The 12,778-nt window shown below is 39.7% G+C and overlaps 3 protein-coding genes and 2 non-coding genes across 9 annotated transcripts in view; 4 read left to right on the forward strand and 1 right to left on the reverse strand.

Moving 5' to 3' along the window:
- The window catches only part of slc12a5a (solute carrier family 12 member 5a), a 171,164-nt gene extending 168,656 nt beyond the window's left edge, over nucleotides 1–2,508 (reverse strand). Inside the window, exon 1 of one of the 2 annotated variants that reach the window (XM_040115505.1) lies at nucleotides 2,440–2,508. The gene's annotated coding sequence lies outside the window, so the exon portion shown is untranslated. Of the gene's footprint in view, nucleotides 1–1,822; nucleotides 1,845–2,439 lie in introns of those variants that run through there. The other variant, XM_040115503.1, reaches the window with a different exon arrangement.
- On the forward strand, nucleotides 464–5,948 carry LOC120782935 (adenosine receptor A1-like). 3 transcript variants are annotated; one of them, XM_040115507.1, is made up of 4 exons: nucleotides 464–648; nucleotides 824–850; nucleotides 3,999–4,155; nucleotides 4,398–5,948. In XM_040115507.1, the coding sequence occupies exons 1-4, from the start codon at nucleotides 576–578 to the stop codon at nucleotides 5,050–5,052; spliced, it is 912 nt and encodes a 303-aa protein (XP_039971441.1). In that variant the 5' UTR covers nucleotides 464–575; the 3' UTR covers nucleotides 5,053–5,948. The 3 variants fall into 3 exon arrangements, with proteins under 3 accessions (XP_039971441.1, XP_039971442.1, XP_039971444.1); XM_040115508.1 differs by lacking the exon at nucleotides 824–850; XM_040115510.1 differs by lacking the exons at nucleotides 464–648; nucleotides 824–850 and having other exon boundaries at nucleotides 3,812–4,155.
- Nucleotides 5,949–7,023: 1,075 nt separating this feature from the next.
- Nucleotides 7,024–10,297, forward strand: nat8l2 (N-acetyltransferase 8-like 2). 2 transcript variants are annotated; one of them, XM_040115728.1, is made up of 2 exons: nucleotides 7,024–7,434; nucleotides 9,379–10,297. In XM_040115728.1, exon 2 carries the CDS (start codon nucleotides 9,391–9,393, stop codon nucleotides 10,060–10,062), a length of 672 nt encoding a protein of 223 aa, XP_039971662.1. In that variant the 5' UTR covers nucleotides 7,024–7,434; nucleotides 9,379–9,390; the 3' UTR covers nucleotides 10,063–10,297. The 2 variants fall into 2 exon arrangements, with proteins under 2 accessions (XP_039971662.1, XP_039971661.1); XM_040115727.1 differs by lacking the exon at nucleotides 7,024–7,434 and adding an exon at nucleotides 7,504–7,784.
- Nucleotides 10,298–10,655: 358 nt separating this feature from the next.
- On the forward strand, nucleotides 10,656–10,728 carry trnat-ugu. Its single transcript has one exon. It is a non-coding gene; the product is annotated as a tRNA-Thr (tRNA).
- A 449-nt stretch (nucleotides 10,729–11,177) lies between these two features.
- Nucleotides 11,178–11,250, forward strand: trnat-ugu. Its single transcript has one exon. It is a non-coding gene; the product is annotated as a tRNA-Thr (tRNA).
- Nucleotides 11,251–12,778: the final 1,528 nt, after the last annotated feature.

Genomic DNA, 12,778 nt, shown 5'->3' on the forward strand with positions numbered 1-12,778 from the left:
GTGTGTGTGTGTGTGTGTGTGTGTGTGTGTGTGTGTGTGTGTGTGTGTGTGTTTGTGTGTGTTTGTGTGTGTTTGTGTGTGTGTGTGTGTGTGTGTGTGTGTGTGTGTGTGTGTGTGTGTGTGTGTTGGATTCCAGCCTGCGAATTTCCAAATTTGTTTGCCTGTTTGGATTGCTTTCTCTGGTTTTTGACCCTTGCCTGCCTCACCATCCCATAAGCCTTTGTTCCATTTTGTATACATAAAATCACTGAACTACATTAGCTCTGCCTCTGGGAAGTTTAATTGGCTTATTTGGTTTAAGTGATGCCGACACTGTTGTATTATTTCCTGCTAGTATAAAATGTATGATTTGTTTTTTTTGTTTGTTTTGGGGTTTTTTGTATGTTTTGGGGCATGAATGTATGTACCAAATTTCAAAGCTATTCATCCAACAGGTGTCGACAATCAGGACCACAAATGTCAGCCTCATGGTGTCGCTAGAGGAAAAATCAGATATACACCGTCATCCATAAAGTCATACATCGTCTGGGAACCACAAATGTGTTTATAAAATTTGGTGCCAGTCCATTTTGTAGATGCTGAAATACCGTATTTCAGTGGATGACAGAAAAAAGAAAAAAAAAGGTCAGGCGATCACTAACATTACAGGTAAACTCAGTGTGCTTAACAATGCAGCACAAAAGTCTGTATGATTAATTCTCTGAGGACCATGAATGTCTGTACAAAATTTTATGGCAATCCATCTGATAGATGTTAACATATTTCAGTCTTGACCAAAGTGCTCAACTGACCAATTAACAGACTGACATTGTCATCCCTACAGCCACGTTGCTAGCATGGCTAGAAATCAGTGAGGATTGCATTTTTGTTTTTAATGGCACTTTTTCTGTGAAGACACAATTATGCAGTTTTGGGGTTTTTTTTGATTGATTGTATGAAGAGATTTGAAAACACAATTCCACCTCCACCATCATTCCTCCCCAGCAAGGTCTCCTCATAATAACTCCTGTCACTACTTAAAACTATTTACCTTCTGTAGAAGTCATTTTTTATAACCAGAGTTGTTCACTGATTCTACATTTACTGTATTTCCTTTTGTCATGACTGGGTATCTGTAGGAATGGTGAAAATTTTTGACTCTGTCCCCCCCCCCCCATTTTCACAGTTAGTTGTTGGAAGTGCTTTTTTTCATATGTTTTGATGTGTGCGCCTGAACAAAACTGGGCTCAGTGTAAATTTGACCATTCTTAGTGAGATTGAAGAGCTAGATTTACAGCTAGGTTTTTACCCCAAAGTTGAATGGGTTTAAACTCTAACCCTGCCTTGTCAGACAGGCCACAGGACAAGAGATTTGTTTTTGTAAACTTTCCACCACCAAACTGAGAAAATGCCCTCACTTTTATTGAGGAATGGCAAATGAGAACTGGGAGCCATTTCACCAACTGTAATTTCAACCTAGCCTAGTTCTAACGTGAGTGTTTCGTAAGTGTTTTACACGTGACTAAATTGAAATGGGGGGCACCTCCCGAACTAGTTCTTAAATAAAGATTTGTTGTTAGTAAATATTTACATCCACCTTGCTGCCAGGTGTAACAGTTGTGTGGATAACTGAACAAAATGACAAAGCTACGGTTAGCATGCTAATATATGAACTGTTTACAGTGGAATATGGAATACTAAATGAGTGAAAAGCATCAGTTAGGTTAGCATAATCAGATAATTCCCTCTCATTCTGAACCGAATGAATATTTCTAACTCTGAAACATAAGCTACATATTTCTCCATATATGCAGACCTAAATAATATGAAGTAATACACTCACCAAAGACAGCAATTCCACTATACACTAACTTTAGCACTTTAGCAGGAACACCTGTACACCTGCGTATGCATGCAATTATCCAATCAGCCAATCATGTGGCAGCAGTGCAGTGCATAAAATCCTGATCATGCAGGTTGGGAGCTCCAGTTAATGTTCACATCAAACATTAGAGTGGACATAAAAAATATTATCTGAGTGACTTTAACCATGGCACGTTTCTAGGTGCCAGACAGGCGGGTTTGAATATTTCTGAAACTGCTGATCTCCTGGGATTTTCACACACAACAGTCTCCAGACTATTTACACCTGTTTACTAAGAATGGTGAGAAAAACAAAACGAAAAAATCCATTGAGCAGCAGTTCTGTGGACAGAAAGGCCTTGTTGATGAGAGAGGTCAGAGGAGAATTAACTTTCAACAGCTTTGCCTGGTTCAGTTCACTTTCATCTCTCTCATGGCACCCTTTTCAGCTGCACAGGGTAACTGTTTTCAGTGAGAACGTTCTGATAAATAGAATATACACTACCTGCTCATTACCAAATGGCAGACATGAAATTAGTGAGTAGCTGGTGAAGACAGTGGAGGATAAAGCAGCAACACAGTTAGATATTTACTTACTTATTTATGTATCCTTTATTTTGCCAGGAAGGTCCCAATGAGATACAAGAGCTCTTCTTCCAGGGAGTCCTGGTCAAGACGGCAGCACAAAGCAGTTTCATATTTTAAAAAAAACAATTTCACGCTAGAACACATGCACTACATAAAAGCAACATAAGGGAAATGGTAAAAGAAGAGTCATACAGGCCATACCAGTGATATGAGTTGATTATTATGTAAAACAGCGACAAGTTTTCTTTAGGGTGGTTTGTAAAAGACCTTTAACAGTATTCAAAGAAGGAAGTGCTTCTAAGGTAATGCTATTTTGCAGCTCATACCCTGGGGATATTTAAAAGGAATCGAGTTGAAGATCTAGTGCTATAGTTTCTGGTATGATATGTAGAAAAGCAGGAGACATAAGTAGGTAGTTCACCCAACAATGTCTTAGCAATAAATAACATGTAGTTTTCTCCTACTGTAAATATTTCCATCAGGAATTGGTAGAGAACGAAATACAGCAAAAAGAGAGTGAATATTTGACTGACATTGGTCAAGCGGCCAGAAACAACTCGAAATGAACGATAATGTTGGTCTTTAACTGTTGTATGTGTAAATAAGCAGTTGTTTGTTAACACGTTTGCTATACCCACTTTACAGGCTGTGAAATGTGCTATAAGTAATTAGTGGTGCTTTTTGCAGTCCATACAGTCTGCAGTCATAGATGTTAATAAATCATTAATAAATGGATTCAGGTCCAGATGCTATGAAACATATTTAAAGACTGTAAGTGGTCAAACAACCATTTGTGAGGTCTTCTTGTTGAATGAAAAATCTACCTAAAAATACAGAGCAAGTGTCGCTGTTCTTAGGAATAGCATTTAAATCATCTATAAAGCGTTATTATAACTGATAAACTATTATGAAGCCTTTAAAAAGTACTTTATTGGAAACTAATATTCAATATACATGAAGTTTGTCTTGATATGAACTTTGTCTCCACCGACAGAGCTTGCATATGAGGTAGCCTTATTGAGCGGAAATGCAATGTCAAGCCAAAAAAGGTGCCAGAATTTGCAAGGCAGCACCTGAGCTGCATAAACAAAGCATTAGCTGTGCTGGTCCAACTACTGTCAGTGCAAGTGAGTTTTTTTGGGGCTAGATTTTTCATTAAGGATGTGGTTTTGAGGCTTCCTCTTGTTTATGAGTAACTCTTAAAAAGCACTGCGAAAGCCTATAGGTTAGATTTTTTTTTTTCAGACACCTAGAATGAATATATATATAGTATTAAAAAACTGCTAAAAGGCTGAGGACTTCCTCAAAGGTTTCACAAGAGCACGGCATATTCATACTAAGACATGCAGAAACGTTACACCAGTAACCCTCAAACATTAGCCAGATTGGAAGCACGATGATTGTGGGTGAAGTGATCTACACTTTGTTGGAGGTGATCATTGCTGTTAGCTGCTTTTTGGGCAATATGTTGGTTATTTTGGCTCTGTGGACCAATAAAAGCATTCAACTGCCCACCTTCTGCCTTATCGTCTCTCTGGCTGTCGCTGACTTTCTGGTTGGCTGTATAGCCATACCGTTGGCTGTGGTGGTGGACGGACGAGTGAAGACTTCATTTCACTGTTGTCTCTTCATCAGCTGTTTGCTCATCCTGTTGACCTTGGTCTCAGTTTTGTCCCTGGTGGCTATCGCAGTTGACCGCTACCTCCGGGTGTATATCCCTCACAGGTATGATTATTCAGACATACTAATGCTTACTGAGATAAAAGTACATTTTAAAGTTACACTAACTGATTTTTATCTATCTACCTAGATAGATAAATAGATAGATAGATAGATAGATATAGATATATTGGACCCCACTGTATCTATCTATCTATATTTTGAATTATTTATTTTGTGACACTGTCAGTAACACAAATACATAAGTAACTGTTGATGATACCAGTAATTACTGCTTTTCTCTCCAGGTACAAAAGGACTGTAACACGGAGACATTCATGGTTTGTGGTAGCAGCATGTTGGTTTGTTGCAATACCACTAAGCTTTGCTCCAATGCTTGGATGGTACAACCACGAAACCTTGTCTAATTCCATCAACTCTACCATTGTCTGCCATTTTGTAACCGTGATCCCCATGTCATACCTGGTTTACTTCAACTTTTTTCTCTGCGCTTTGACACCTCTGTTGATTATGATTGTATTGTATGGCTTTGTATTCTGTACCATTCGAAGAAACCTTAGAGGGAAACCAGGCAACGGTGCCCAGAAACACTCTCAGAACTACCTGAGGAAAGAGAAAGAACTGGCAGGATCTCTGTCCCTGGTATTGGCCCTCTTTGCCCTGTCCTGGCTCCCCCTCCATATAATGAACTGCATTGCTTACTTTAGTGGCGTGAAAGTTGTACCAGACATAGCTTTCTATGTGGGCATCCTGCTTTCTCATGCTAACTCAGCTGTAAACCCAGTTGTTTATGCGTTCAAAATACAAAAGATCAGGACTGCATACCTGAAGATCTGGAGACAGTATATTGCATGTGGAGAGGAAAATCAAGGATCTCAGTCAAGCCAGACGACAGACAACAATTTCATCAGTAACATTAGCAGTGTGGCCAACAATGGGTGAAGGCGAGTTTTCCTTGTTTGAGTGCTTCTTTGTTCTTAACAATCCCGTCTTTGACTCATAACTATCAAGGCAAATTGTTGAATACAAACATTAATACAGCATTTCTTTGACTCATCATTGTGTATTTAGCTGTCTCATGTTTTATTTTAGAAAGTCAGTTGAAGGTCCTATTTTTTCTGAAGTTTATCAGTTATGTTATCAGACACACTGTATTTTTATAGGTTTGTGGGAGGCTCCGTGATAGTTGAGCCCTTTCTTTTTTCACTTTTAAAATCTCTGCAAAGCTCTTTTGTTTGTATTTTGTTTTGTATATGAATATATTGAGTATTTTCTTCCTATCTTCCATAAACTGTTTTGTGTAGTTTCCCCTGCTGTCAGTCTTTTAGCTATGCCGGGCTATAAATACTCTCTGTATAATGTATTATCTCTGTATTAGATGCACAAGATGATCAATACTCTCATCTGACTCTGAGTAAATTGGCAAACGTGTACTTCCCAAAATGCATTCTATTAAAGACGTAGTTTCAAGCCTTCCCAGGAAGTGAGAATTTCTGTAACATGTACAAGGGGTGATTGATAAGTTTGTGGCCTAAGGTAGAAGGTGTCAATTTTAGAAAAGCTAGCAAGTTTATTAATCAACATAGTCCCCAATTGCTCTGTATGGAAAATGTGGAATAGCACATAACGCCAGTTGTAAAATTGTGTATTCTGGCCTTGTATCCATCCAAAGTAGTTGCGACCCCATTGTTTTTACCACGTATAAAGGCCACTGCATGTTCCTACTTTTCCCAGACATAACTATAGGTAGGAAGACACGTCCCCATTCTTAATCCCACCTGCAAAACTCTGGTCGGTTAATCATTTCTCCAGTGGGCTGAAGTAGCCACCACCGAGCCAAACACCAGTCACACATGAATCGCTGAACAAATCTGAGATGTGCTGTGATTCAGAGGTCTGGAATCAGGATTAGTTGATATCTTTAAGTGTAGTTTATTTCAAATTGTTATCGGTCATTCCTTCTTGAAACAGACCGCAAGCCATGGGGGTAAGAAGAACTGCTTGAATTACCATTTTTACCATTCATGAAGGGCACTTAGCACACAAAGCCAAAGGGGCCTCCCTCATGCCCTCCCCCCACCTATGCATACCACTGCAGTTGCAAAATACTGTTACTTTCTGCATTAAACCCTGTATGTTTATGAATAAATAACTAATTTACGTCCAACCCAAGATAACGCTGCGGGAGAATCATTCTATATGTTTATTAGTGATGTGTCGATCGCAACGAATCGGCTCTATGAGAAGGCTTCTTTATGTGATCGATGGGAGCCGGCTCTTGTCTGAGAGCCAATTTCTTTTTTTTTTTGTCATCTAATACAATTCAGAATAATAGCATGATCTTTTTCACTCGATGCACTGACCGAATGTTGTGTCGATGTGCGTGCTGTGCCATTACCAATCATGTGATAACAGGCAAAGTTCATGTCTTAAGGTTAAAAGAGGGAGGGTTAAAAGAGGGAGTGGGGGCTGATGGTCTACTCAGCACAGAATGGTTTGTTTCTTGGATAGTTTATTTGATATGGACATCACAGTAACATTTGAATTGTAACATACATTTGTGCACAATGACCAGATTCACTGTGTTTAGTGTTTGTAGCGAAATGCTAATTTACAATGTTCAATATAAATAAAATGTTCACGTGTGATAATGTTTGATGGGTTTATGTTAATGTTTTTATCCCAATAATAATAATGTCAAAATAATGATATTCTGGAAATTAGAAGGTTTCGTATAATTACACCGAGTAATTTAAGCGATGCATGTGCACACATACCATTCAGAAGTAAAAACGTTGCTGAATTTGGCTGAATTATAAAAAGCCAGAAGTGGTACCGAATGAAAGAGCTGAGCCCAATGGTCTGGCTCACTAAGAAGAGCCAGGCCCCCATCACCGACGTTATTAATTGGGTTACGACTGCATCCGGTGTCACAGGTCGGGGGGGGGGGGGAGGACTAGGATTTCGGCAACAACTGCGCGCTGAACCTCGGTGGCTCGTTCAGCGCAGTCGAAAAAGTGGTCCTTTCCCTCCGTGAATCACTACCGTCGTCGCACAGACTCTGCGAGTGGCTTTACCTTGAACCACTGTTTCCCTGCACTTCGACCCGGCACAACAATAAAACGGAGACCCCCCCCCCCCCTTTAAAGATCGGCTCGTTGTGGCGTTAACTTTAACTTTCAAACAGGTGCACGGCGTTTCTCCTCATGCGCAGAGTTCATCTGAGCCGCCGTAGTTGGACCGTGCTGCTCGTCGACAAGGACCTTTTTTATTTTTTTTTTTTTTTTTTTTTTTTTACAAGTTGTCTGAGTAATTTAACAAAGCGTAAGTTTTCGTTAAAATGTGATTTTATAACGTAGCTAGCAGACAAAAAAAAAAAAAAAAAATCTTGATTAGCGCCCCGCTACGGACAGGTCCGCGGCGCACGCGAGCTGGCTCGTTTCAGGGCCCGTACCGAAGTCGACGCTGAAGTTAAAGCTCACGTCGGGTTTCCGCTGTAATGTCACCTGAACCGACGGGCCGGGAGTACGTACCTGTGATGAAATCGTGATGTCTACTGGTATCCGGTTATGATACGAAGACGTGACCGCCGCAGCCTCAGAGTGTCTGCCGGTCTTATGGTCTTAAAGCATTGATGTCAGTTTACTACAAAAAAAACAAAAAACAAAACAAAGGTAGGCATTTTAAAAAAAAACAACTTATATTTAATTTACGAAGATCTTAGTTAATTTTTTTTACTAGCGTCCCGTGGGAAGTAATGTTACTTAGAAAATGTTTTTGTATGTGATTTTGGCCAAAACTGGCTGGAAAATCCAGTTTATAAAAATTCATGCGTGGAGTTTAAGTAATTTCTTCATCCTTCCATCCGTTTTCCGATGCTTATCCAGGTCGTGTTTAATGATTCATTCATAACATTATTAGGAATTATTGTGATATAAAGTTGCGAAGTAGTGGGGGGAAAAATGTAACACCAACGCCCGCTAACACTCTCTAACATCAATGATTAAATTTCATGCACTCGGTAAATGTTACCAAGTCGTATCATCCCTGCTGGTTTTCACTGATAGCCTTCACCCTTTGGTCCTTGTGACCTTGAAACAGGTATTAAATCGCATTCTGTCTGGTAGTAAAAGGGTCTTAAAAGTCAAAGTTTAACCGGGTGTAAACCCTGCAGAAACCCTGTATTGAAGACTGTCGATAACAGGAGACGCTGTCAACGAACTGATCCTATCCCTTAATCCCCCTTTCTAATGGTAACACTAGCAGTGGATCAGTTACATGTAGTTAAAAGCTGAAAGCAGAATAATCGCGCAAGTAAAAATAAATCAGAAAATAGTATAAAAAATGCTCCTTCCACTTTTCCAAACCAGATGTGAGATCTTCATAAAGTTTGGTCTGTCCCAAACCCAAAGATATTCAACTTACAGTGATATAACGCTGAGAGAAAAGCAGCAAATCTTCACGTTTGAGAATCTCGAACTTGGAAATGTTTTGTATTTTTGCTTGACAATTGACCTAAATGAGCTATAAATGATCAAATTGTTGCAGTATCTGTGTGCACACACTAATTCTTAAACATCTACTACATTAGTACACTCAAGCTGTTTCCGTATGCAGATCCTACTCATTAAATGTTAAATGTTGCACGTTAGTGAGTTTGTGAGCCCGCAATGACTTCACCTCATTTCAAATATATATTTTTATTTATTCAGTTCTAAGTACACAACTATGTAATTTGTCTGGCCATTGTAATCACGCAACCATTGCGAGTGTCCCTGTGAGGATTGAGGTGAACAGTTTAAAAATGGCTGCGGTCATGATATGACTACTTTTGTATACGATGTATCTGGGATGTGGCTGAAATCAGTATCGCAATATCGATAGGTAAATGTGTCTGATTTCATGATGTGCATATGTATGAAAACTGTGTGCAAAATGGTCTTTGTGTGTGATGGCCAAACCATCACACACAAAGACAAATGAATACTATTAGCACAGGGGTCAGTGACTATCATTTGGGTAACATAATTTTGACAATATTTAGTGATCACGATAGATGATCATCAAAATACTTAAATTCTATAAATCATTATATTTAATTATATTTCACAGGCAAAACGATTAAATGAGAAAATAATCAGAAGAGAAACTGACAATGAAAATAATTACTTGCAGCCTTAAATGGCTTATACTTGGGTATTTACCTTAAGTGCAACAAAAATTTCACATGATTTTTCTTTTTTTCTTTTTTTTTGGATCTCCCTTCAGTCCCTTCTGGTCATGCAGCTGGTGATCCGCCGGTACCGTCCCTCAGACAAGGACGCAGTGCTCACTCTGTTCAGCATCGGCATCCGGGAGCACATCAGTCCATGTTTTCACAACGCCATGACCAGCCCTCTCTACCTCGCCATCGCCCTGGCTCTGTGTGTTGCTGGCTACCTCCTCTGCTCTGTGTTAGGGGCCGTGGTGCTACCGGGGGTCTGGGTGGGCCTAGTCTACTACTGCTGTCACGAGCTATATGCCGGCTACGTCAGGGAGAGACTCCGGACGGACATGCAGGACATCCCTGGGAACTATCTGAGCCGGCCGGATGACTGTTTCTTGGTGGCGCAGGCTGAGGTTGATGGGACGGTGAAGATCATGGGTATGGTGGCTGTGATGGCCAGACAAAATGGGAAAGAAAGGTACGGGGAACTGTTCCGAATGATCATCTCACCACTGTCCAGACGGATGGGCCTGGGCTTCAGGTTGGCTCAGACCGTGGTCGACTTCTGTAAGGAACGAGGCTTCTCCAAGGTGGTGCTGGAGACCAGCTCCACCCAGACGGCCGCTGTGGCCCTGTACGAGAAACTGGGGTTCTGTCACGTCCTCTCACACACCGAAACAGAGGCTCCCCTGTGGGTTGTAAGGCTGGCCAATGTTCGAGTTTTAAGAATGGAAAAACACTTGTAGTTCTGAAAGAACCCTGATCAGCCACCGTAATGTTCCTATTCCTCTAGCACTTGACTGAAACCAAACCGCAGAACCACAGAAAAAAGTATTTTTAAGAAGCTTTTACTTGTACTGTTTGGAAGAGCTACTCATTGGTTTCAAACATGACAGGCTGCTTTTTGGTTTACTGGCTCAAGCTTCACCAACTGTTGATTATTGTAATGTGTGCATTTTTTAAAATAAAAAGTAGTTTCAACTATAGTGATTTTATTTCACAAATGATGATGAGAATATTCAACTGTTTTTCACTCAAAAGACATGCAACAAATAAAGCCATTCTTTCACCTGGCTGTGTGTTTTGCTTTAGCTCATGATCCCCTGTCCAATGCTGACATGCGCCGATTGCAGCCTTTTAGAGGCCCTGTACAGCCACACAGGTGTTTCCAAGTGTCGTGGCAGAGAAGAGCTCTGCTCAGGTTGAAGTTTGGTTGAGCTGTGCTGTAATTACGGAAGAACCAAAAAGTACGATAAAGGTGTAACTCTGGATGCAACAAAACTAAGGTCGGAGAAAATAAGGTCAAAGAGATGTCAATCAACGGACAAAATGTAGTTGTGGCTCTATAGCTCAGTGGTTAGAGCACTGGTCTTGTAAATCAGGGGTCGTGAGTTCAATCCTCACTATGGCCTGAGCTTCCAGCACATAGGGCAGAGTTAACTGTGATAGTTTAATACCTGTTCCCTTGGGCAAGACATTGAAATGGCTTCATTAAAAAGCCTCTCATGATCTGCCACATAAAGTAAGAAGTAAGTGAAAATTTTAATAAGTGTTTTCAGTTTGAATGAATCTCTCACTTTGCCGGCAAATTTTATATGATATATAGTGAGTGCACTGTAATACCAATGGGTAGAAAATTTTGCATATGGATTTGTAATGCTATTGGTTATGGTTGCATCTGCTTTACAATCAGCCTTTTTCATAGCAGCCATTTTTGCTTGTTACACTAGGAAAAACACAGATTTTACTAACAACATTAACAGTAAGTATTACGAGGCAGTGGGCCAGCACCTACAATACCCAGACCCTGAAAGTGACCGTGCAAGTGAATTTCTCACATGAGTGAACATTTTCCACCTGAGGCTCTATAGCTCAGTGGTTAGAGCACTGGTCTTGTAAACCAGGGGTCGTGAGTTCAATCCTCACTAGGGCCTGAATAGCAGCTTATTGTTTCACTGTAAGCTTTGTCGTATCAAAGCAAGTCTGTGGCTCCACTGGAAAAACTCTGGATAATCGACAGATCTTGTTATGAACTGTGCTTCAAGTGATTTGTAGTTAATGTCTGTGCTATATTGTGCTTTGGCAAAGCACCGAACTCTAAATTGCATCAAGTGTAAGTTGCTTTCTATGAAAGCATCTGCCAAACGAGCCGATGTAACATGAATTTCATTAATTAACGTGTTTTTCCTACTGTGATTTGTCAAAATGTATTCATTGAAAAAAAAAGCCCATCACTATCTGCCACAGAAAGTGAAAAATAACAAAACGCTGATGTTTTTGGTTTGGAGATATTAAGCCAAATACCTTGTGTGTGGCTGTACACACTATCCATAACAAGAAATTATGGTTTCTGGTAAAGACAGTGGTTTCATAAAATCAGTTTGTCCTCAGATAGCTTAATAGATTGCTGTGTTCCTTGGGAAACTCAAGACAAGGCTCTCATTTTGACACGTAGCATGGTGTTTCTGTTTCAATTAGCGCCCGAATTTATCAAACTTCTAAGAATTACATTTAAGAATATGCTGTACATTAAGAAATTTCAGAGTAAAAGAGTTCATCGCTGAGTGTGAGCAATATGACACGTTTATCCAGTGACTCCTACTTACAACCAAATGTAAAAAATAACCTCTAAGAGCAACAAGCAAGTGATGCATGTTCAATTACATGTATGCTTAGAGAATGATTGGCTATAGATATAATGCATAATTATTCTTATAATAATTCCTGATAAATGCCAAGAAAAAGTGGTGTAACATCCTATCAAATGTCCAAATGCAAATGACAGACTAAAACTACTCTATTCCCAATTAAATTGCTTCAGCTAATGCAAAATGATGTAATAATAATTATTCTTATTCGACAGAAAACAGGGGCGTGCTCTGCTCTGTTTCTGTCCTGCTCCCATGGAGGATCTACTCCTAACCAATTTAACCTCTGGAGCTCCCTCAAATGTAAGAGCGTTGTTAAGTCAAATGAAGTTGATCGTTTTTTTTGTTTTTTTTTTATTCTAAAGTTTATGAGTACAAATGAAGCATTTGTACTTTCAATTTTCACTTAAGTCCAAAATGTTAACTTTTAGCAGTTTGATAGATGCGGGCCCCGGAAGGCAAGCACTGTGTACAGACAGAGTCGATGAGTGTAAATGATAAACAGTAGAGGGCACCATTTATTTAAGAAACGCTGCAGCACTTCCCTGCGTGCCGATCAATAGTTTCTACGGTATTGCATTCAAAGTATTTACAGTACATGCTTAGGAGTCATTCAAAATATCTGTAATATATATGTACATTTTACTGTAGTAAATATCAAAGCAAAGTAATTAAAGCACATTTACTCGAATACTGTACTCAAGTAGAGTTTTACATTACATTTAGCTACAGTTACTGGTTACTTTGCAGATTCAGATTTTACTTGCAAAATATATTATGATTTTGTAATAACACAATAGCACAGTCCGAGATT

Source organism: Xiphias gladius, chromosome 21 (assembly GCF_016859285.1).
Source record: "Xiphias gladius isolate SHS-SW01 ecotype Sanya breed wild chromosome 21, ASM1685928v1, whole genome shotgun sequence".
NCBI classification, from domain to species: domain Eukaryota; kingdom Metazoa; phylum Chordata; class Actinopteri; order Istiophoriformes; family Xiphiidae; genus Xiphias; species Xiphias gladius.